The sequence below is a fragment of the Gallus gallus genome, chromosome 19 (genome assembly GCF_016699485.2).
Source record: "Gallus gallus isolate bGalGal1 chromosome 19, bGalGal1.mat.broiler.GRCg7b, whole genome shotgun sequence".
Lineage (NCBI taxonomy): Eukaryota > Metazoa > Chordata > Aves > Galliformes > Phasianidae > Gallus > Gallus gallus.
In genome coordinates this window covers 5,788,311-5,813,029 of record NC_052550.1, presented here as the reverse complement: position 1 = coordinate 5,813,029, position 24,719 = coordinate 5,788,311, and the positions used below count along the sequence as shown (strand labels likewise).

At 47.9% G+C, this 24,719-nt stretch overlaps 1 protein-coding gene across 4 annotated transcripts in view; it reads left to right on the top strand.

Moving 5' to 3' along the window:
• The window catches only part of SLC43A2 (solute carrier family 43 member 2), a 28,905-nt gene extending 4,986 nt beyond the window's left edge, over positions 1–23,919 (top strand). For 2 of the 4 annotated variants that reach the window (XM_415803.8, XM_040650389.2), the window contains exons 3-14: positions 2,912–3,101; positions 4,023–4,078; positions 4,773–4,849; positions 9,716–9,808; positions 10,015–10,148; positions 10,551–10,753; positions 11,109–11,252; positions 14,545–14,683; positions 15,100–15,232; positions 16,160–16,233; positions 17,936–18,059; positions 18,913–23,919. In XM_415803.8, coding sequence (XP_415803.3) covers positions 2,912–3,101; positions 4,023–4,078; positions 4,773–4,849; positions 9,716–9,808; positions 10,015–10,148; positions 10,551–10,753; positions 11,109–11,252; positions 14,545–14,683; positions 15,100–15,232; positions 16,160–16,233; positions 17,936–18,059; positions 18,913–19,074 — 1,529 coding nt within the window. In that variant the 3' untranslated portion in view covers positions 19,075–23,919. Of the gene's footprint in view, positions 1–2,885; positions 3,102–4,022; positions 4,079–4,772; positions 4,850–9,715; positions 9,809–10,014; positions 10,149–10,550; positions 10,754–11,108; positions 11,253–14,544; positions 15,233–16,159; positions 16,234–17,935; positions 18,060–18,912 lie in introns of those variants that run through there. The other 2 variants (XM_015296034.4, XM_046902611.1) reach the window with 2 other exon arrangements.
• Positions 23,920–24,719: the final 800 nt, after the last annotated feature.

The following is a 24,719-nucleotide window of genomic DNA, read 5'->3' as shown; positions in this document are numbered from 1 at the left end:
TTGCTCTCATTGGTTTGATTTTCTTTTCCCCATTTGTTTTTTGGGGCTTTTTTTTTTTTCTCTTTTTGACAAAAAAGGAAGGTGAGGCCCCGTGGGCTGCGTGCTGTGGTTGGTACTGGGGTGGCTGGGGCTGCTTCACTCTCTGATCTAAGCTACAAGATGAAAGGGAACCTTGGTGCTGGTGTGAGATGGCAGCAGCCCCTGGAACAACCAGACTCATTCCTACAGACTCAGAGCAGTTAATAATTGACCCTCTGCTGGAACCGACAGCTTTTAATTTGGGAGGAAGGATGGCTTTAAATGTTGCAGCCTGAACAAATCCCAGCGATGAGCTTGACATAAATGATTACCAAGGCAGCCTTCCTCTCACCTAAGCTCTGCCGTGCTTTAAATAGCAACTCCAACTACTAATTGGGCAGCCGAAATCCTGCTGCTTGCAGGGGCGAGCTGTAAAAGCAGGCACTTTGCTCTTGTAATTGCTGATAAAGACTTGCAGCTTCTTGCTCGTTGGTCAGAAAGCAGTGACCGTGCATGGCCTGAGCCTCTGTGCTGCTGTGCTCTGCTGCACTTTGCATGGCACGCAGGTGGGCTGCCATGCACACCCCCTCCAAAAATGTCCTATTTATGGCATCAGCTCCAAGAGGATGAGGAGGTGCCAAGGGCTGCTTGAATCATTTCCATTACGCCTCGCTGGATCTTCTCTTGTTGCTCAGGGGCTGCTGCTGTTCTCACAAACAGTTTGTATTTCCACATCGCCCGGCCCCTCCTCGAAGCTGGCAACGAGCTGCTGTAAACAAGGTGCTGGGTGCCCTGCTCCGTCCTGCTGCAGTGCTGCCTCTGTCCCTCGCTGTTCCTCAGGGTCACATTGTGTCTGTGTCCATCGATATGTTAACATCACTGCATTTGCTCCAGCTCTGAGCATTTCGGCTCTGAGGTCCCTTTAGGTTTCAGGGTTGGTGACACGTGCTGCTGTAAGGTCACTGCACTGCCTGTGTCTCTCCACCCTCCTTCCAGACTCTGCAGAGTGCTGACGCAGGGAAATCACTGCAGTTTGGTCACTCTTTCCCCCTTCCCCTCCTTGTTTGTCTGAGTTCAGCCTCTCGTCCACTTCTGCTTTTTATGAACTTGGAGAGAGCCTGAGAAACTGGGATGCTGTGGGTGAAGCCCCTGGCCCACGGGGATGCTACCAGACAGCGGTGCTCAGGGTCCTGAGCCCAGCATGGGGCTGACAAAAGGATTTAGGGGCTCTGTGCAAACTACAAGGGCTCCCAGCTCTGCCAAGGGCTGATTTCTAAAGGTGCACCTCAGGTCTGCTTTCCATGCTACCCCAGGGATGCTGATGGTGGTGGGACGTGAGGCTTGTGGGGACTCATCTGTCACTTTGCATATTCATAGCTAGTAGGGCAAGAGAAGAATGGATTAATTATCCATCAGGAGCAAATGGCAAAGGGAAGGAACAGTGGTCACTGATCACAGACAGTTTGAGATCACCATATTGCAGCAAAATGGATGGGAACACCTTGCAAAAGGCTGGGAGGGGGCAGAGGGAAGGTTTGACATCAGCCTCTGAGCTCCTGCTCCTATGTGACATCTGCAAGGTGGTTTGTTTGCCATTGACACAGAGCCGGGAGGGTTGTTTGGGCAAGCAAGGTGCAAATGGCAGCTGGGAGCAGCAGGGTGAAACCAGTCACTGCTGTGATTCCAGGGCTGGGCAGATGGGGATGGGGTGGTGTGATGCATGGGGACATGGGGTGGCGTGAGGGGATGCTGGGCACACCGAGCAGAGAGCATTTAGGCACTGGGATGTGGGGGACTCCTGCTAATTGACCGCAGCTTGTTGGGAATCTCTGGTTTTGCTTCGCTCATGTAGGTGTCTCCTCTCTCTAATCTTCCTTTAGTATCGAACTTTGTCAGATCAATTATTAAATATGGAGGACAGGGAGTGCTTTCTGTCACCGGTTTGCTGCAGCAGTATAAAATAAAGGCAAGTGCTTTGTCATCCCAGCAAAGGTTACAGAAACGTCAGATAAGCACAGGGAGGAGGGGTGGAGTGCACGAGTGCTCTGGGTTGATGAAAGTCTAAAGGCACACATGCTTGCTGTAGGGGATGTAAGCATTCTTGGGATGGACTTGTGACAAGAGGCACTGAAACTGCTGCTGCAGGGGAAAGGGAACTTCTCTTTTTTCCCTATCTTTCCTCCCCTGCCCTGTTTCTGTGCCTGTTACACAACACGAGCTCTGTGCAGCGTGGGAGTCTGCATGCACAGCTCCTCATGTGAAGGCACGGCCACAAAGCCAGAGGTGTAACTGATCTGCACGGCCTAAACCTTCTTGGAAAGAAGAGAAAATGCTAATGATGGGGCAGAAGCTGTGGGTTCATCAGTTCATTAGTGACTGGTGAACTGCCTGCCTGTTGCAGCAGTGCTCGTCCCATCCGGGTGGCTGTGCCACCATGTCCCCTGCGTGGCAAGGCCAGGAGGCTCGTCCTTCAAGCCGTGCCAGCTCCCGTCAGCTCAGTGTCAGGGCCTGAAATAGCTGATTTGGCTGCCGTGAGAGCTTCCAGTTTAGCTCAGAAGGAGTCTGTGATGACACACTGCTCAGGGAGGGCTTTATTGTCGTGTTCTTCCCTTCCCGTCCTACTGAGGCAGTGCCCTTTGATTGCTCTGTCCTCGGGTGGTTCTGCCCTGTCCTTAGGTTGTTGCCCTGCTGCTCCTTGGTGGGAGATTTGTTCCTGGTGCTCCCAGCTGAGCTCATCCACTTCCCCTTGTCCTGTTCTTTTTCTCTCCTTTTTCCATTTCTTACTGATTATAATCAAAATTGAGTATCCCCACACGTTCAGTGTATTACAGGGTTTATCTCTATCTCCCTATCCCAACGCACTGCAGCGATGCTCCTCTATCACCCCGTGCAGGAAACTTCACCGACAGCCCCGAGTCTGAGAACAGCACCTCAACAGAGCACAAATGGCCCTCGTGCAACGCGCAGGATGAGATGCTGAACCTGGCCTTCACCATTGGCTCCTTCCTGCTCAGTGCCATCACGCTGCCCCTGGGCATTGTCATGGATAAATACGGCCCTCGCAAGCTGCGGCTGCTTGGCAGGTTGGTGTCCTGGGCACAGGGTGAATTCACAGGTTATCCGAGGTGGATGGGTGCTGTTTGGGTGCTGTGCCCGTTGGCATAACCCTGCAACCTCAGGAACCATAGAGGGGGTTGGTCTGAGAGCTGCTGGCCTTGCATTGAAGCAGCTCTGGGATGGTTTGGGGCTGCACGATGAGTTGCTCCATAAGGGGAGGGTTTGGGACTCAATGTCTGAGCTTCAACTCCCTGGACAAATGGAGCCTGGGGGAAGAGAGGAGTCACTTGTGAGTCACAGCGGGTAGCTCTTTCCTTGGGCTGGGAGCTATGTCCTGAGAGGCACAAACCCAAGGTGTTACATCAGAGCTTGCAAGCTGGAGACTTAACTCCAGGATAGGCACGTCCTACCTGCCTTCCCTAGGTCCCTTTTTTTGCCACCTGGTGTCTGTGTTGAATAACAAGATCATCTGTGGGTTTTGTAATAGCACGTGGGGGTAACAGTGACTTGGACCCCAGCACTGCTGGGTTTTCAGAACCAGAAACCAGGCAGGGTGAGGAAAACAGAGCGAGTCTGACTCAGAGCTACCTGAGAAGAGCTGTGACTGCAGCTGAGTCGCAGGGCCAGGGCTGCTGCTGCTGCCTTTGGTCACCTCGAGGGGAAGGCTGGCAAAGCTCTGTGCTGGGAAACCAACAGTCCTTTTGGGTCCAGACAGAGCTGTGTCACAGCCGTGGGAGGGAATGTTGCTGCTTCAGCCCTTGTGCAAGGCTCCTCTGTAATCTTCGGGTATTTCCTTAGGTTTTTCTTTCCAAATCACCAGCTCCCTCTTACACAAATTATACAGAGCTTGCTCAACAAGGTGCAAAAGGAGGGAGAGGGAGATGGAGATGTGATTTAGCGCGTGTCAAGCTTTCTGCAGGAGACTTATGGTTCTGGTTCCCTTTCAGTGCCTGCTTCGCTGTGTCCTGTGTGCTGATCGCATATGGTGCCAGCAACCCCAACTGTGAGTCCAACCTCAGTGCTGTGTGGGGCAGGTTTTGGGGCTGGGAGTAGGCCTCAGGGTGGGCTTCGGGGCCATGGTTGCATTTCTGGGGTGCACAGAGCTGTGTGTTCTATGTGCAGACCTGGGATCCTCCTCGTATGATGAGCTCATGAACAGGAGGGAGAGCAACTTTTGGCACAGTCTGGTAGTGATAGTACAAGGGCAAAAGGTTTTAAACTAAAAGAGGGGAGATTTACGTTAGATATTAGGTGGGAATTCTTCACTCAGGGCAGTGAGGCCCTGGCACTGCTGCCCAGAGCAGTGGGTGCCCAAGGCCATGGATGGGGCCCTGGGCAGCCTGTGCTGTTGGGGAGCACCCAGCCCACGGCAGGGCTTGGAACAGGGTGGGCTGTAAGTTCCCTTCCAACCCAACCATTCTATGATTCTAAGACCCATTCAGACGAGCTATATCAGCAAGCCTACTCACCACAGAAGAGAGACCCATCCATCCCAAGAGGCCATTGCACCCAGGCCACTCTTCTCCATGTGGCTGGGAAGTGGGTGCTGGTGGGATGAGCTGGGTCGGGGGCAGCATGGCACATCCCACAGTCCTGACCCACTACTGAGGTTTTGTGTCAGGACCAAAGCCCTGGAGGCTCAGTGGTCTCTTTTCCCTCCCCACCCCAGTAAAGGCTCTTGGGCTTTGTCATTGCAGCTCTGTCTGTGCTGATATTCATCGCGCTGGCTCTGAACGGCTTTGGTGGGATGTGCATGACCTTCACATCGCTCACGGTAAGCAAAGAGTTAACACCTGTCTCCTGATTTATTCCTCACTGTGCTGGGAGCTGGGCTAGCAGGAAGGAGCAAAGTGGGTCTCTCGTCTGCAGCTCGATGAGCACGTGGGTTTGCTTGGTTCAAAGGGTCAGTCACTCTTTTACCTGACAAACTGGGTGTTAGCTGGTAATTCCAAGGCTGCTTTTCCCTTTACTTCCCCCCTTCTTGCAGTGGGGTAGAAGCAGCTTCTTGTGAGCACTTTTTGCATCCCTTCCCCAGGAGAATGGTGGTTCTCTGGCACAAAAGGGTGAGAGTCCCATCCAGGTTTCCTTAGAAATGCTGAGCCACTGAGTGAATGGGGCTCTGTCTGCTCAGCCATGTCAGGCAGCTCAGCCCATGGGCTGTGGTAGGAGCATCGGTCAACAACTGTCAGCTGGGGCTCTGTGTTTTGGGGTTCATGTTGCCTGGAGATGGGAGCAGTATCGTTTTCCAAGTAGCTGCTTCATTTTCCACCTCATTACCCGTGTCAATGAGGCTGAAAGAAGGCTGAGCAGAAAACCACCTAGAAAACAGCCTGGGAAGCACTGGTTGAAAACTTTCTGATCTCAACTGCATTGCCTTGAGCTCTCTGTTAAAAGTTAAACTTCTAGTTAAGGTTACCTCTAATTTAATGTGGGTTGGGTGCCGGCTGAACTCCCAAGACCTAAACCTGGCAGGGGCTGTTTGCAGATCCCTGCGTGCACTGTGGTGCTGCTGCCACTGTTGCTTTTGTATTCAAAGCTTTCAAAACTGTGTGCAGATGTCAGCCTCTTGGACATATGTAATGTTCTTCACTGGAAGCCTTGGCCATGCTCCCAGAGATCTGTGAGGCAAATGTCATCCTGCTTCAAATACAAGCAAGGAAGAGAGAAGCGCATTGGTGCTGCTGGGGGAGAGGAGAGAATTCCCATCTCACTGCTGCCACCAGTGCTTCTCGTCTCTCTGGGTGGTTATTAATGGGTCACTGATTATTTTGGAGCCACTGGTGTTGATGGGAGGGCAGGGCAGAGACTGGATGTGCTGTTCCGCGGCAGAAATAAGCAAAGCCACTTATTAACACCCTCATTAATGAGCCAGTTTCTCAGCTCTGAGGGGTACATCAGCGGGGAAAGGGTGAAACCTTCCGAGAAGTGATCCAAGTTGGTGTCATAAGCTGCCTTCCATGGTGATACGGGGCTCTCCTGCAGGTCCCTTCCAGCTGTGGCCTATAGGGATGGAGTGTGGTGAGGGAGGGACACAGGGATAGCAGGTTGCTGTGTAGAGATGGCAGTGAGCACGCATCAGTGCCTGCTGCCAGGCAAGCTTGTGCTGGCTGATGCAGGTAGCGGCTGCTCGGTGTGCTTGAGTCAAAGCAAGGTGACTTCGTCCTGCTAGCAACCTGGAGCACTCCAGGAAACGTGTGAAACACGCCTGTGCTGCTCCGTGCTACCCCAGGCTGGTGAGAGTGGCACGTGTGGCTGGGATGTTCCACGTGTGCCGTGGCCGGGTGCTTTTTTGAGTGCTGGGGACCTGCCTGCATGGGCACGGTGCGTTATGATGGAGAATCCGACCCTCTGCACTCCTACGGGAATTGAGGGATGGGGATAAATGGGATCGCTGAGGATTACAGCGTGGAACTGCAATCCGTGATACGTGTCCCTTGGGATCAGAGGTGTTTTGGGCACCGAGTCCCCAGGGTTTGCTGACAGCACGTGGCGTGCTGCAGGGCCAGGCTGCCTGCCGGGGAGGAGGGGGAGAGGTGGTGTTCCTGCTTCTGGGAACAAGGTCAGGCTGTGCCTGCTGTTAGAATGCAGAGGGGAGCTGGTTGCCTCGTGACTTTCTCTTAGCCAATATACATGGAGATTGGAAATGGAAACAGATCCGTATTGGTGGCTCTGACAGCAACACAGGAATCTGGCACTGGTTCTGCTCCGAAGCTATTCCATGCGAAGAAATAAACATGTGTGATAAATTACCACAAAGAGCCTTTTATAGATTGTTTTCTGTCCTCTTTTTCCTTTCAAAGAATTGCAGCTGCTTTGCTCTCATTTCTGCTACAAACAGCGCCCTGTAGTCGGAGCTGGGGGGGCATCTCTGTGTAGGGAATCTGCTCTGCTCAGAAATATTAGCAGCATTTAGGGCTCTGTGATCTTTTGTTTGTTGGAGAACGGGAACAGGAGCCTCCATATGTGCAGGACAAAGGGGGCAGTTTGAGGCTTTCCTGGAGAACATGTTTGTATTGTCTGTATTATTTCCAAATATACCCCCTGATAGGGAAAACAAAGCTTAGCTTGAATGGAAACACCATTTCCAAGTCCATTTCTCAGCCCCTTGATTTTCTTTCTTCTGTTCTTTCAAACAGTCCTTGCAATAGGAGGGAAGCTGGCTTTGCTGAGGCCACTGTGGTGTGTTTTGTGGCATTTTTGTATAGGGAATGACTCCAGGGAAAAGATGAAAACTTATACAACTAATTGGACGTCTTAAACTCACAACAGGGCAGACGAGGAGAAGTCATCTGCAAGAGGAAACAAGGAAGTGATTTTATCAGCTTAGGACTGCACACCTACAGTAAAGGGCTCCAGGAAAAATCAGCTACAGGGTGGCAAAATCAAGTCGGTATCTTTCAGATAGGGCATGAAGTTAATTATACCCGGAGTGTTATTGACCTTTAAACAGAAGACGTCAGACTTTCTTCATGGTAGGTCTTCCAGAATTGAGACACTCATACCAGCATAGGCAGAAGTCAGTGGAGGGGTCAGTCCTGGCCTGTAGGAATAAGGTCAGACTGAGGATCAGATCCTTCTGGTGGCAGAAGGCAAAGCTCCTACTTGCTCTGTGGTTTGTGTGTTTGTTTTCCTTCTTTATTTTCTCATCCCTAGGGTTCATGTTTTTCCAGTGCTCGCTGCTATGCTGGAAATCTGGCTTAGTAAATAACTGCACGTTATTTTAGTAGCTGGTCTTCAGCCGGGACCCAGGCAGGCACTGCCAGTGCTAACACTTGCAGGCTGAGGGATTTTCTGTCCAGACCCAGGCTGCTTTCCCTCCCCTCTGTCCCTTCAGCTCTCAGGTTTCCTTTCCTCCTGAGTGTTCGGTGTTAGCAGTTGCACTTGATAAGATCTTATCCAACCCAATGAATCTCCTCTGTCCAATTTTCTTTTATCCGGCCACTTGCTTGCAGCCAAGCAGGATTTTCCAAAGTCTCAAGCCTTTCTAGGACTTGTCCCCACCGAAGCAGAAGCAGATTTGGGTTTCCCAGAAGTAGCTGCTTGCTTTCAGGCTCACTCTGGGTCTCCAGTACCCCCCAGAGCAGGAGGATCCACCCAGGAGCTGCTCATCTGCTTATGAAAAAGGCTTTTTGTCATCTCTGAGACTCTGGGGGAGAGCAACCCGAGCCAAGAAGCAGCTGTGTCTGTGCAGCTCTCACCCTGCTCACAGCTATCCAGCAGCAGCAGCTGTTTGTTGTAATTTCTGGAGATTATTTTAGGTTTGGGGCATTCGAGATTATACAAACACCCTGCCTGGTGACAATGGCCAGCCCCTGCAACCTGCAGATATTTCATCCTGCAGATGCTCTTTTCTAGGGTGTGTATTTAGGCCAGCGCTTCCAGGGAGGGATTTCTATGCCTGGTAACAGACCTTTGGATCCTTTGCTGTTTCCTGTCTGCAGCTCCCGAATGCAGCCTGCTGGCAGCGCTCCCGGATGCGGGGATGTGGGGATGGGTGTGGGGATCCTTGCTGCAGAGAAGTGCAGCGTTTTCTGCCTCCGCCGTGCCTGCTCGGGGCTCAGCTCTGCTGCTGCTGCTGTTCTCTGGCTGGGGTTATCCGAGGACCTGGAGGCTGTGCTGCATAGAAAGCTCTGCAGTGAGGCAGAGGGATGATAAACAGCCAGATGGATCCTCGAGTGTTCCTGCGCAGGAATACTTGTGCTGTAAACACGCTGGTCCCGCTGTGACACAAGCCAGATTCACTTGCCTTATATGCTGCTCCTGGAAAAGATGGATTTGTTTTCCAGCACTGAAATGAGAATGAGATGAGAGCATTTGCTTGCTCAGACTCAATCCAATATTCTCCAAATCGTTTTGTTGTCTTCAAAACAGATAAAATGCTGTTTAGATTTCAGTGCTGGAAGGCACCTGCAGTGTCCTTGGAGACCCCCAAGGCTGACGTAGTAGTGATGCCTGAGTGGATTTGGGGACTCTGTGACCTGAAAGAGCAGGAAGGAGGCAACAAAATCTCACTTATACAGCCTGTTTGCGTGGGGGAACCTGGCTGGTATTGGAAACATAGCAGCAACACAGTTCGTGTTAGTTCCTATTCCTTCTTGTTATAACAGGAGCTTTCCAGTCTACTGCAAAGATTAGGTGCTGACCCAAGATGTATAAACAAAGCTGGCAGCCCAAGGTGTGTTAGGGACTGTACAGCTGTCACAGCCCATCTCTAGCAACTCTTGGCTCAAAGGAGGGCAATTGGCAGAGAACCTGAGCATGGATTTTTGGAGAGAAACGCAGGTGGTGGCTGTAGTCTTGTGGAAAGGAACCCTTAAGGAAAGCACGAGGACTGGAACAAAGGATCCTGTGCTAAAGGTGACCAATGCAAAGTATGCTGTCATTCTGGAAGGAAGCAGTATTGTTAAGCACATAAATCATGGATTGGAGGCATTCCCTGACACTGGAGATACCGATGCAACCTGCAGAGCTTCATCCTGATGAGTTAAGCCATTCTTGAACAAAACTGGGGTTTTTTTGGGGTTCTGGTATCCAGAATTCATAGCTCTGAATGCCAGCATCCTCTCAAGAGGTTTCTCCCCTCCTCCTGCTCTCCCTTACCTGCGTGGCAACCTGTTCCAATTGATTTTTCTGTCCCCAGCTGCCCAACATGTTTGGTGACCTTCGTTCCACCTTCATTGCTCTGATGATTGGTTCCTATGCTTCCTCTGCTGTGACCTTCCCAGGAATCAAGGTGAGTCTGTGGGATCATGACTCATTACCAGCACTGTTTAGCTGGAAATCTGTGCCATTTAGCAATGATGTCGAAAGAAAGAGGGATGAATTGTTAAAGCACTTTTTTAGAGATGTGCTTTTGCAAGATTCAGTTCCTGTGTGTGTTTACAGGCTTCCAAACTTTCTGCTCTTACAGCCGAAATCACATTTCCTCCTGCTTTCTAGGTTATATATGACTTTGGGGTCTCCTTCATCCTTATTCTGCTTGTCTGGGCAAGCTGTGCAGGACTAGTTTTCCTCAACTGCTTCTTCAACTGGCCACTGGAGCCCTTCCCAGGACCTGAAGACATGGACTATACGTAAGCATCATCTAGATGAGCTCTGGGGGCTAACCCTCCTTACAGCCAATATAGAAGAGCGGGCAGGGAATTCCCTTACATGTTGCTTATTGCTGCCAGTTCTGAGGGTGAGGATTTATGTCTCGCACTAGCTTTATATCTTGACTGGTGAATATCTGTGAAAAGTTTTACCTTCCAAAGCATTAGAACCATGAAAGAGAATGATGTGCCAATAAACATTCCTATATTGACCTGTGCCAAAGTGGCCCAGGGCAAGTACATCTGTCTGCTCTGGATCCAGATGACCTGTGGGCTTGTAGGTAGAAACTGGTGCCTTGCATCACCACAGCCTGATTCCCACAACTCTGATTCCTCTAACTCCCACCCTATGTTGCAGCCCTCATTCTCTTTACTGCCCAACAGGGTGAAAATAAAGTTCAGCTGGCTGGGATTTGACCACAAAATCACTGGGAAGCAGTTCTACAAGCAAGTCACAACTGTGGGACGCCGACTGAGCGTGGGGAGCTCCATGAAGGGCCCCAAAGAGTCAGCAGCCTTGCAAGAGAACAACAAGCTCTGCCTGTCCACGGTGGACCTTGAAGTGAAGTGCCAACCTGACAACACAGGTGTGGTTCACCACCTGCCCCAGGGGATGCCGGCGCTTGCAGGAGGCTGGTGCTCTGCTCCAGGCCTGTTTACGTGAGACAGAGTGATACATGTTCCATATGTTGCCAGGGCCATATGCCAGGCAATGCTGTGTAGATAAGAGTTCAGTTATACAAGGAGTCCTGCTTGTGTATGCCTGCTAAAGTATGCCATTGCCAGGTGTGGATGACCACATGGGTGACTGCTATGGCCATAGGAAAGCATGGTTGGTCACTCTTAGGTCTCCCAGCCTTCCTTCCTCAGGGATATGGCAGAAGGAAATGGCTTGAAGTTTCCTTTAGCTTTGCTCACCAGACTCTGGTTTTCCTTCTGCAGCTTCTCCATCCTTCATGAAGAGTGTCTTCAGCCCCATCTTGTTGCTCAGCCTTATCACCATGTGTGTCACTCAGCTGCGGCTCATCTTCTACATGGGGGCCATGAACACCATCCTTGAGTTTCTGTCTGGAGATGAAGGCCAAGGTAGGGGGACCTGGAGAATTTAATCTGCTTCCTTGGAGCTGGGTGCTGACCCATATTCGATCCTTCTAAGAGGTCAGCATGCCTGATTACTCAGCAAACACACTGTGTACAGCAATTACTGGTGCAGCTGACTGCTGATGGTTGGGTCCAGTGGAAGGCTGGAGCTGGCCCAGGGCAGAGGGACAGTGTGGTGGACACTTGAATGTCAATCTAATTTTAGCCCAGTGTCTGTTCAACACTATTCCATGATATTCCTTCCGATGGCTTGTTGAAAGTGCCTTCTCGGGATGGACTGTGGCTTTTTTATTTTTCTTATAATTGGGAAACCTATTTCATCAGGTATTTGCTTTACTTACCCGAAGCAAACACGACATCCAGAGCAGCTGACTCTATGACCATTGGCTGGGCTGGGTGTCTGATCCCAGCAGCAGGGTGGGAGAAGTGAAGTCATGGTGTTTTGTGTGGGGTTGGGGGGGGGGAGGCTCAGGGGTGCTCGCTGTGCTGGACTTGTATTTATAGCTCTGATTCAGTCCATGGAGCAAACAGGAAAGAGTACATTAGTTTACTGTTGTTGAAAATACGCAGGATTGCAAAACAAGACTTAGCTTTTTTTTTTTTTGTCCTTTGTAGTGAGATCCAGTTAGAACTTGCTAAAGCTGGATTGCATGAAGCTGATAAATCAAGAGGCACTCCTCTGAGAACAGGAGTGAGCTCTGGGGGAGGGAAGGAAACTCCAAGCGCCCTGGCATTCCCTGAATTGCTTTGTTGGAGCGTTTGACAGCCTGCAGCATTCAGTTCTTTATCTCCTGGCTCAAGAGCCAATTTAGGCATTAAGCAGTAAACAGGACAAACTTCATGCTGCCTACCTTTCCCAGCACAGCTCAGTTTTCTGCTTACCTTGTAATTCTTGTACTATGATATTTTTCTTTTCCCCTGGCTTGCTGTAGTTATTTCCTACCCCCCTTCCCAGTGTTTTAATATCAATTTATGCTGCCAATTCTGTTTCAATCAAGCTCTGTGCTTAAAAAAAAAAAAAAAGAACTTGTGCCTACTGGCAGAGTTGTTCTTCTATGCCACCTTTGAGATTTCTTCCCATTCTCCCCCTCCTCCCCTCGAATGCAGCCTGGGCTCGCAGTGCAATCTGCTGTCTTGGTGTTTCCATGGCACCAGCAAAACAGTGGTTTTATCTGGTCGCAGCAGTGTCAGGCTGTGAGAGCCGTTCCAAGACACGTGCAGGCCTCTAGAAATGTAATCCATGCCCATCAGGAGAGGATGGGATGCTGCTCCCTCGGATTCCTTGTTTGTGCATTGTTTACTTGTTGTTTGCTCGGAGCGCTCCCCCCACCTGCAACACTCAGCAAGGAGAGAAGAGAGCTGCCAGTGGTCAAAGGAAACTGAAGTATACCCAGGGACAGGAGAGGAGGATTTGAGGGAAATCAGAGAGCATGAAGTGTTGACGCTGCAGTGAAGCACTGTGGTATTGGGAGTTCTGCTTCCTGTTGTAAACATCACGTTGTGAAACGCTGAGGTGGAAAAGCAGTCAGTGTGTGGCTCCTTGTCTTCTGGAAACCCCCAAAATGTGGAGGGGAGAAGCTGGAGAGTTCAGAAGCCCTCTCAATAACCATGTAATGGTACCATGGAAAGGCAGGAGAGAGGAGACCTGTTGTGTCTGAGGTTTTTAATTTGGGTTTGTCTTTCATAAATCGTCACCCCGCTTCCAAATCTGGTAGTACTTGGAGACCTTGGGTAGAACCAGGACAGGCTGTATTGCTCAGGGCAGTTTGACGTAATGACATAAAGAACAGTGGGTGTAAAGGGTTGTGCCCATGTCTGCAACCCTCTCTGTTTGCTTTGCTTCTGCCATACCTGCTGGTGTTTGCTTCATACTCTCTTTCCTTCTTAGGAAACAACAGTTTTTATGATAGATAAACTGAGGAGACTGTTCCTATAGGACCTCTCCTCTTGCCATCCCCATAAACTTTGTTCCCTGCTTGAAGCTGGCTTCTGCTCTCAGCATTTAGAGCCTAAGATTAAGTGTTCAGAATAGCACGGAGAAACAGAAGTTGACAGCATGGCTTGCTTCTTACCCTCTGTTAAAAAATAACCACACCACAGCAAATCAGCTTCAGGAGTGTTTGTAGAGGGTGATGCCACCTGTTTCTTTTGGCTCCAGCAAACGGGATGTGGGGCCACGCCAGGGCTTGCTTGTGCAGAGGTAATGGGGGCAGGAATGTGAGTTCAGAGGCTGGAGCTGGAAGTTCCTCTTAGCTCCACAGCCAGCAACTGGAGCCAGGAAGGGATCATCTGATGCCATGCCTGGGCACTATGAGGCAGCCCCGCTAGGGTTTTCTACAACTGCGTAGGAGAGGAAGGCTTCTTGGAAACCTCTCTCCAAGACCACCTTGATTTTGGTATAAGTCATGGCTGTACTGCTTTGGAGAGCCCCAGCAATGCATTGGGAGGGATAAACTAAAATTCTTCTTGGCTGCTTTTGCTTACAGTGCTGGAAATTGTGAGCGCTCTGTGCTGAGACTGTCGATTTTTGGAATCACATCCTTATTTCAGAGCTGTGGTACACTGACTCACCAGCCCTTCTGTGTGATGCCTGCAGAGCCATCATGTGGGCTGCAGAGAGGAAGTGGAAAAAGCATTGTGGGGTGGGGGAACTGTCTGATAACAGGAGGGGGGAGGTGTCTTCTAAGTCTGCTGGCATCAGCTTTCCCCTAGAAAGCCATGTAGACACGTCTCCTATGTTTAATACGTAGGGAATTGTTATCAGTTTGAAATTGTAATGATTGCTCACAGATGCTGTGTTACTTGCTGCTGATTTCTTCCCATAGAGGCAACACCAAACTAGTCCATTCTTCACCAAATGGTATAGATTTCACCTTCCCAGCACGGCTTGTCCTTGCTGGAGCTTCTGATCTGGAGGAGATGCATCTGGAGCTCCCTGCCAGGCAGCAGAGGAGATGACTAAGGCAGGGATGCTGTGCAGAATGCATCACTTGCAGAACTTTCCCTACTGCTCCCAGCCAGCAGAAACCTTGCTGGTACAAGGCAGTTTTTTGGGTGCCCCTCCTGGTCCTGCCTGCTGTTGGGCTGATGCTCCTCTAAAAAATACCACAGAAGGAGGGCTTTTGCAACCCAGCTGCCTTCAGCCCTGCAGGTTAATCTGCAAGTACATGGAATCTGGGCTTCTGATAGGGAGAGGTGAGCAGTGAGGGGGAAGTTTTTGTGTCTTTTTTGTTTTCCTATTACTGATGGTTTCTCTTTTTTTTTTTTTTCCCTGCAGTGAGTCTCTACACTTCCATTTTTGGGGTACTGCAACTGCTGTGCCTGCTGACAGCACCTGTGATTGGGTACATCATGGACTGGAGGCTGAAAGACTGTGATGATGGCTCTGAAGAGGCTGAGGAGAGCAACGCTGAGCAGTGCGTAGTGTACACCAAGCAGGACATGCAGCCATGTAGTAGGCCTCTTGCTCTGATAATATATAGAAGACTGAGAAGGATATTTGTTCACCAGTATAGAAAAGAAAGCCTGAAGGAAGACTTGATAATTGCAAGGAGGAAGGGACTGCATCTTCCATGTTTGCTAAGATCAGTCGAGAGGAGCAAACTTAAACTGTAGCACAGAGACTCAGACTGCACTTTCAGTATAACAGTAACAGCAGCAGCACTGAAATAACCACTTGCTCCTTACTTTCAATGGAGATACCTCCATCTCCATAGCCAGACCAATAGGCAAACTGGTTTAGATAGCTGATGTGAGATGTGGAGAACCTTGGAGTGAGTTTCAGCAGCTGCTGAAAGTGCTTTTTGTAACGTAGGTTTTGTTATCCTTCCAGAGGCAACAAGAAAAAGAAAAAACGTGATCGTCAGATCCAGAAAATCACCAATGCCACCAATGCCTTTGCATTCACAAATGTCCTGCTGGTTGGATTTGGAGTCACCTGTCTCATTCCCAACCTACCGCTGCAGGTGAATAGGTCAAACGGAGGTGTGCTGGAGGGGCTGGCAGCATGGGTCCTGCCAAAACACCATGCACAGTGATGCTGGGACAGCTGGCAAACCAGCAGAACCAGCTGTGATGGTGGGAGGGCGTTTTGGCACTGCTGGGAGATCTCTGTGCTGCTTTGGGAACCCTGGCCTTAAAGCTGAAACAAATAGAACCGTTCAGTTTACACATCTTGAGATAACTACACTTGCTTCTTTAGGTTAAAATGGCAGAGTTGATCTGTGCTTTATACACAGAGTTTGTGCAGCTGAGCTCTGTAACTATACATACTTCCCTATTGAGGTGCTCTTAGCAGTGCCTATGCTTTTAACCTGGGCTTGATTTAAGCTGCTGACTGTGACGCCAGTATATACAGCAGGTTATTTCTGCATCCAATGCTATGCCCAGTGGTACCTGTGGGATTATAAACCTGTTATAATATTTATTTTGTGACAACACCTGCTCTTGGCAGATGAGTTCAGTGATTTTTATACTATCCTTAGACATGCACTGGTGACGTAGGCAGACAGATGTCATTTGTTCATATTTGCACATTGTCTGCAATAACTTGTGGAAATTTAACTAAATTGGACACAAGTTCAAAAAGAGAATGTTGTGACCCCTGCTACTGTTTCCTGGGTACGTGTCCTTGCAACAGTGCCATCTACAAAAGAGAGAGGTCTTGTGTATGGTTAACCTCTGAGAGCATAACATGTCAGCAAAGTAAGGAAGAACACTGCTTTTAGAGATGAATACAAGTTATTTCCTTGTGCCAGTCTTCAGGTTTGGGCTCTGGGCTGCTCAAGTCTGCCTATGTACTAGAAAGGAGAGCACCTGTTAGGAGTGGTGGTGTGCTGGGGTCTGGTACCCCTCGGCATCTAGCACTTGACATTTTATTCTTCTCTTTGCAGATTCTTTCCTTCATACTGCACACAATTGTGAGAGGGTTTATCCACTCAGCAGTGGGAGGCCTCTATGCAGCTGTGTAAGTCTCTGCTTACCTATAATATGAGGCTGGACAGTTAACTGGTCTGAGGTGATAAGAAGCCCTGGTGAGAGGGAGATCGGGAAGTAAAGTCTGTGTGTTCAGAGGGGAAAAATAATGCAGTTTTTATTTGCTGTCCCTGCTGGGCATGATAGTAGCTGGACTGAAGTCCTGGCTGATACATTCCTTCTTTAGAAACTGATAGCCCCTTTGGCATAGCTACTGCCAGGACAGAGGCATAACTGTATCAGTTATGCAGGTGAGACTAGGCCATTGACACTAGGGTTATATAGTAAGAACTCAAGGCTCGTTTTGTTATATTGGGTAGCTATGTGTATGTGTCTGGGTAAAACACTGTAAAACATTAACATAATTGAGCATATTGCTGCTGGTCTGCTCTGAAATTGCACTGGTAAGGCATTGCCCAATATACCATTAGTGAGGCATACTCCCTTTTCCAGGTGGATCCTCCATCCTGCTTCCAACTTATCAAAGTTATCGATAGCTGGATCTAAATACTCTCTTCCTTAGTAAGCAATGGTTTTCACTTTGAAAGCAGATCTGCCTCTCTGTCCCGAGCTGCTGGAAGAGATCAGGAAGAAACTGTTGGCTTTCAGAGGATCAAAGAGTGGTTGAGGTCTGAAGGGACCTCTCAACACCAACTAATCCAACCCTCCTGCTCAAGCAGTGTCAGCTAGAGCAGGTTGTCCAGCCTTGTGTCCGTTTGGGTTTTGAGTATCCACATGGATGGAGGCTCCACAGACTCCTTCTATGAAAGGTTTTGGTCTCAGTGCCTGTGTATTCCAGATTCAAAAACCCATCTCAGACACTCATTCAAAAACATACCAACTTGTGGTTCTATGGTGGCTAGAAACAAAACAGTTTTGTCCTAGTAAATGCCTGTCGTTGTACATATCAGCTTGCTTTTAAGCTAAACATCTCTGACCATTGCAACTCTTTCCAACTTCTTTATTTTTGGTTTCAATTTGACTTCTTTGAATATTGCAGAGTTTTGATCGGCTTTGTTCTTTCCAACCTGACTTTTTCAAAGCACTGTTCAGCTGTGGAAAAGAGGCAGATGTTAGGCTGCTCCTGAGATTTATTTTTCCATTAGTAGTATCTGATATTCAGCACTTTCCAATGAGCAGTACTGTTTAATTTGACATGGGATCAGACTTGTCCTCTAAAAAGGAAAACACACACTAACCTGTTGTGCAGGTTTCACTCACTTCTAAATGGAGCGGGTTGCTATGGCCAGATGAAAATGATTGCATAGCTGCTAATGCTGTCATCTGGATAAAGAGGCCCGGCTTTTAACTAGTAAATGTCAACACTCTTCTCCCTTTGCAATAGGAGTAGTTGTATAAGCACTTCCATCTGTCTCATGGTACAACAAAACAAGTGCTAGATCTGGTATTTCTTAAGTTTTTGAATTCAGGATGAGAACTGTCTGGAGAGAAGGCATCTGTTCCATCACCAGGTGCGTTCTGATCTAGAGAGCACTGTGCTCACCACCAAGTATGACTAAAATCTCTGGGATAAGAGGTAGCTGTACATAAGTTCAGGAGAGAGAAGTTTTTCATATTATGCCTCTCTTGAGACTGTATTCTGTTGTGCTAGTCTACTGGGAGTGTAACCTGAGCTGGGTGTTGTGAACAGTCAAGGTGACATATAATAATGCTATTGCTTTTTCTGTTGACAGATACCCCTCTACTCAGTTTGGTAGCTTGACAGGGTTGCAGTCGTTGATCAGTGCCCTTTTCGCCCTTCTGCAGCAGCCTCTGTTTATGGCATTAACAGGACCTCTGGAAGGAGACCCTCTCTGGGCAAGTTATTCTCAAATATAATATGCAGGTTCAGTGGTGAAAATGATTTGGGCTCATTTCTTTGAAAACAAAAACACGCCTGTGCATGGACCAAGGTTATAAACAGCAGGCAGTGTACGTGTCCCTCAGTCTGCTGTCACCTTGGTGCTGTCCAAGAGACCCTTTCCTGTGTGAGTAATGAGGCCCTGGGAGGGAATGGCATTAACCCTTCACTGGTGTGTGGGAAGGGAGAAGGCTGCTGTTTATTTCCTTGCAAACAGTTTGCACGGGAGGTCAAAATCTGTAAGGTAACAGTGAGTTAATTTGTCTGGCCTTCAAATGCAGTAGAAATTTGCTATTCTCTTGAGAACCATAAACTCTAATGATCAGTAAATTTTGGCTTGTTGATGCTAATGTTGGGAAAGCCAAGTGGCTTTTGAGGGTAGGACAAATGTGTGGTGTATTGTTGAGTGTCCGGGCAGCTCACTGACACTGTAATGTGTCAACTTTTTGGAGAGTCTCGATCTCTAGGCTGCATGTGCCTACATCTGCACTCCAGCAACACATGGCTCTTCAGTCAGTGATGCTGGTGGAAAAGAAATGCACCTTGAACAGCCCTACCTGTTGTGTGGAACAAGAGACTCTTGCAGCCGAGATCCAGAACAACAAACTCTTGCATTATTTAATTTGTATGCATGGTGCTTTGAGCACCAGAGTATAAATAAAAATACAAAGGATGTTGTTGCCAATATAGAGAGCAGGGCGTCTCCTGGTTTGCCTGTAGCTGAGTGACGTGAGCTGGGCTCTGACACTTGGGCATGCACGACTTGGTTGTTGTTGTTTTAACCTGCCTGTCTTGTCTATCTTCCTGCAGGTGAACGTTGGCTTGCTTGGTTTGAGCTTGCTTGGCTTCTGCCTTCCGATCTACCTGGTCTGCTACAGACGCAGGCTAGAAAGAGAAAGACAACAGAAGATTGAAGATTCCAAACTCTTCCTCAAAATCAATGGCACTCCCAATGAGGAAGCCTTTGTTTAAACTGGTGCTTCAAACACAACCTCCCCTGTACAGGTTCCTACCATATCCGTGGGTTCTACCTGTGGTGTAAGCCAGGCTTTTTCTCTCCTGGCTCTGTTCATCACTGGAGTGAGGGCTGGACATCATGACTGAGATTTCCTCAGATATATGGCAGGAGGAGACTTCACACTCCTTACTCCAGAACACAAGACTCCTTTTTTCCTTTTTATAAAGGCCACACAGATATTGTGTCTTAAATTACCCCCGATCACGCTCTCCAGCTGCAGAGGCTCTGCATAGGAAACTGGGAGAGAAGGAAGAGATGGATGGGAGAAGAGGGAAGAAAGACCTTAATTTGAATTTGCAAGTGTAACATGCTCAAGTCTGTTCTCCCTCCTCTTCTCCCAACCTCGGCTGACTGTCTCAGATGTAAGTTGCACTCTCCTCTCATCCTGAGGCTTCATAATGGTCCTTCTGTTTGATATGTAGCTGGACTCAGCAGTTTTACTGCCTATCCAGAGGTATCCCAGACTGTTTCTGAGGCAGGGAAGGGGATTTATTCCTTCATATATAAGCACGGCTTCAGTGTATTGCTAAATGTCGGCTGCTAGCACTGACAGCTCCCAAATGTTTTATTACTACAATGACACACAGACTGTGAGCAATGGATCTGCCTTCCACACAGAAATGAAGAGCCTACTGAACTGTTCTTGGTCCTACACCAAGCCTTCAAAGGCCTGGTATTCCTCTCTTCCCGGCCTGTAAGCCACCCATACACGTTGTGAACTGCCTGCAGTCCTGGAACTGTTGAGATAGGAATTGGATCTTGTTTACCGATGAAGTGCTTTTGAGACTTGTTGCCTTTTGCTTCTTCCTCCCTCCAACGTGACCCTGGGAGGGGAGCAGCAGCGTGTATTTACTAAAGTGGAGAAGCTTCTTGAAGCTGGGTTCTGGGGCTCCGAATACCTTGGTGTTCACTTGTCGTAAGCTGACTTCTTGTTGAAAAGAGTCAAGAGTGCAGAACACTCCTTGTGTTTGGTAACTGGATCCTGTGGATGTATGGCAGGGCGATGTGGCAAAGTAATTCTTCCTCTAGCCATAGCTTATCTACATTGTTCTGACATAGGCTCCAAGCTGCTGAACACCAGGTTACTCTGACTGACCAAAAAGCTGCTGTTTTGGCTGTATTAAAAGCCTTCTATGTTGTCGGTGCTCTGTCTGGACAGAGTACATGGTGACTGATTGTATGGTGAAGCTGACTTGTAGAGCAATACATGTGGGTAAAGGTGCCCCAGGGCCTATTCGCCATAGAAGGGATACGAAGGGAATTCTTAACCCGCTTATTTTTATAATGGTTTTCCAAGGCCTTGCCTGAAGTAGTCATTCCTCCCTTTCACCTTCTCGTTGAGGTCAGCAGCTCAGCCTCTGTAGCTTGTGACTCATGTTCGCCACCACACATTGCGTGCAGCACTGCAGTGGGCTGAACTAGTGACTGCAGGGAGGTTGGCAGGAAGGAATAAATCAACGATGAAGATGGAGTGTCTTCTGAACTGCCAGCTCCGGGTTACTGGGATGACGGGCTGTGTGGGACGGCAGCGCCATCTTGAGTCGCTGCCCTTGGCCACCCGGTGGCAGTTCAGTTGACCCTCCACTCACGGTACCTTTTAGTCTCCAATAACTTATTTGGAAATGACTAGCCACTTGAACATTTTACACATCTGTGGATTTTTTTTTAACATGTTGCCTTTATTAAATGTGTTTGTTCCAAGGCAGCCTTATCGCCTGCCGTCAACACTATGCTGTTGTGAAGATTCTCATTTTTGTTGGCCTCTAGCTTTGGTGGTGATTTGCCCACATTCCCAGCTTTACAGCCTTTGTGTTGAGTGATGGTGGAGGCAGCCTTTTGGTTTGATTTCCTCTTCTCCTGCACTAGTACAGCTTTCCTACGTTTCCAGAGGGGTTTTGCAGGTTTCTGTATTCTGTATTATTACACTTCCTCCTCCTAAAACCATTGCAAAGATTTCTACTTTTGCTCCAAGGTATCTTACAAGATGATGACGTTATGTATCTTTTGGTTTTTTTCCCAGTAAGCTCTCAGACAGGTGAGTGATCCTCAGCCCTCAGACTCGCAGCATCCCTAAATAGACAGATCTGAAGGCTGGCCGTGTGCTAACTCAGCAGCACTTCCACCTCCGTTTCAGAATAATGAACATCATATCGTCCACTTCTCTGACACTTGAATTCCTGAGATAAATGCCTCTGCGAAATAGAGAAGTACAGAGAGTGGCATATTTTTGTGAGGGCACAGTGGAGATGCAGCTGCCTTTGAAGTGTGTGTAGCTAAATTAAACAGAGAGCACCCTTTTATTCCTGCCGTCTACCTCCCCTACTGCAGTTCTCAGTTCCTGCCCTTTATTAGGGAAATTGTCTAATCTGATATTGTTTCCTCTGATACAACATTGGGTGTATGTGGTTGTTGTCTCTGCCAATGTGTCACAGTGTGTAGAAGCTGCTGGTCAGCTGTTAAGAGTAGAGCTCCTGCCTTTGAGTCATGTGTTTTTAGGCTGTGTTTTTAGACTAAGAGTAAAGTGTGCCTTTGGCTTGCAGTTTTAAGGACAGGTGGGTACACAGTGAATTTTAGTTGTTTAGGGTTAAGCAGACTAATGGGAGTGCTTTGTCATGCAGCCCAAAGTCAGTCAGTGAAATTTATTGCTGTAGAACACAATAGGGAACTGATTATTATTGTTATTATTTAAACACAAGGGACTAGTTAAACAATGGTTTGATGCATCCAATAACTCAGGGAGATTTTAGTTGCTGTAAATAAGAAGGTTACACCAAGAACAGATTAATCTTTTCCTGCACACTCTGTCTCCAAGAACGCGTTATCAGTCAAAGGTTGAGAAAATATACGCTGGGCTGGGTGGAATGCTGATCTGACCTCGTGGGGTTTAATTTACTCTGACAATTGTGAACTAAACTGATTTTGAAATCAGTCTCAAACTTATCTATCTACAAATCTGTATCTGCATGTAAGCTGTGCACCAACCGTGCTAATTGTTACATAATTGCTTAAATGCTGAACCTTATGTAGGGGTGGGCTCTAAGAAGATGAAGTATTCTGGCTTCAGCCCTTTCTAAACATTGCCTTGGATGCTGCAGAAACGAATGCTGTTGAGATGGTCCTGTTAAATATGACTGTTCAGGGGTAGTTTGTCTTGTTCTTTGATGCCTGCGGAAATGTAACTGTGGATTCCTTACATTTGGAATGGAAAACAGCAATGCTGCTGCCTAGCCAAGTGATGCAGGACTAAGAAAATTCCCAGTGCAGTCTTTGGTGTGCATGAGCCACCCCTGCTGGAAAAAATAAAAGGACAACCAAACACTGGAGAGCCACATCAATTAGATCAATAATGCACTTACCTGTAATTCTCAAATACAGGTCAATATACGTAAGTAGCTATGTCATTCCTAGAGGCTAGTATGTGTAGGTTGGTTATTGGTGGGTTTTTGTTGTTTTTTGGGTGTTTTTTTCTTTTCTTTTTCTTTTTTTGCTTCCCCTCACTTGTATTAGAAATGTGAAGGGATGGTCCTGGGAAAAGCTTTATCTTCTCAGCAGAAGCCTCCCCAGGTGAATGTGATGAAGCAGAAACGTGATCTGTGGGTGCCTGCTGTTTGTAGGAGTCTTCCATCAGGGGTGTTACTGTGTGGAGGTGACGGCAACTATAAATGCCACTTCACTTACCCCTGGTCTCTGGAAACTCTCATGCATTTAATGTTTTGGATTTTGTTTTTGTTTTTTTTGTTTTTTTTTTTTTTTTAAGAGAAATTGAATGGGGAAGGAAGGGTAATAGGTTTTTCCTTCCCCTAATTTGTCAGCACCTAAGCCTCATCAAGACTCATCACAGTAGTAATGCAACAGTGCTATTGCAAAGAAAACCTGTGCTGTTTTTCTTATTTGGAGAGCTATAACAGCATTCAGTTATTGTCAGAGTAGCTGGATCCGTAAGATGTAACTGGACATGGATATCTACAAAATAAGAGAGCAAATCTTGCTGACAGTCCAACTTAACAGCAACGCTACAGCAACAAATGTAATGTTCAGCTCTCACAACAAAGCCCAGCCAATATCCTCTGTCTGCAAAGGAAACATGTAGGATAATGAGATTTTTTTTTAAACCAAGATAGTAAATCACTAAAATGTTTGCAAGTAGGAGATTTCCCTCTTGACAGGCTGATGGGTTTGGGAAATATACCGCAAAATATAAAGCAGATACTGCAGGGGAAAAAGAATGGCATCTTAAAAACTGCAAGTTCTGTTGTTTTGTTGTTCCCTCTGAGTGTGGGTTTTTTTAACTTTATTTTCCTGCATCTGCAGAGCTTTTGCTGTTTCCCTACCTCTCCGTTCAGAAATGCATCATTCTTCATAACACAAACTAATATCATGCTGGGATTCCAAAAAACAATAGAAACAAAGCCACTCCGGATAACATTTCACTCTCCTCACCTTTGGAACTGGCTCAAACAGCACTGTGTTCTGTAGGTGCAGTCTGACATGTTAACTGTAACCCCACAGCTCCTTCTTTTTCTACCTGTGCAGCTCTGCCTGTCCCGCAATCTGTTTTTATCAGGTGTGCTGTGCTCCGTGCTGTCATCCTTTTCTTCCTCATACCCCCCCTTATTACTCCTGGAATAGCCCCATTATTCAGAACCCCTCCTCCTGTTGCCAAGATTTTTGTCTCATAGCCTGTTTGTCAACACTGGAATGTAAGCACTCCGTGGCAGGCCGGTGTCACCTTTTACGTGTCTGTAAGGTGATGTGCGTTCTCACAGTGCTATCTACAAATAAATGTGGTATTAAGTTAATCGTTAGTTTTCCTTCTGAGGCTGGGCGTAATGAAAGCATATCTCTTGCTTCCTGTGTAAGCATGAGCACTTCATGTGGTGCCATCTGCCAAACTGCTCGGCTGCCCTTTGAACGCTTCCTTGTGCTTTTCTTCTCTGGGTGGGAGCTAACAGCAGGATTTCGATCTGAGGGTAGAAAATCTTCTTCCCTTAGTCATTTTTAATAATTGCTAATTATTTTGACAGGGGGTTGAGAGAGAGATCAGGGTTCATCAAACAGCATGAGCTGGCACTGAAGGGTGGAGGATGAACGTGTATGGGTTGAATACATAGGGAAAGATGAACCTCTCCATGGGATGGAGGCTCTGGAGTGTGTCTAAAGAGGGGCAACGAGACTGTGAGGGGCCTGGGGGCTTATGGAGAGGGAACTGGGGTTGTTCAGCCTGCAGAAGAGAGGATGTCTCAGGATTTTATACTCTTAGTGTTGTTTTTTTTTTTTTCCAACCTCAATGATTTTAATGATTCTGTGGGTCGTGGTGCTACAGCTGAGGTGATGGTGAGAACACAAAGGTGGTTCAGTCACCCATGAGTGAGCTTAGTGATATTGATTGTACAGCGCTTATCTCCCCACCAAATAACGACCCGAGCTCTGTGTGGTTCCAGGGCCGAGGTTATAAAACCAGCGCTCCTCAGCTCTCTTCCTCCTTTAAATAGGGCACAGGTCACACACGGAGACAAAAAAAAGCCTTTTGTAAGTGCCTTTCGGAATTTGAGGTCACCCTTAATACCGAGTACGGCTCACACTGACGCTGCTCTGAGGC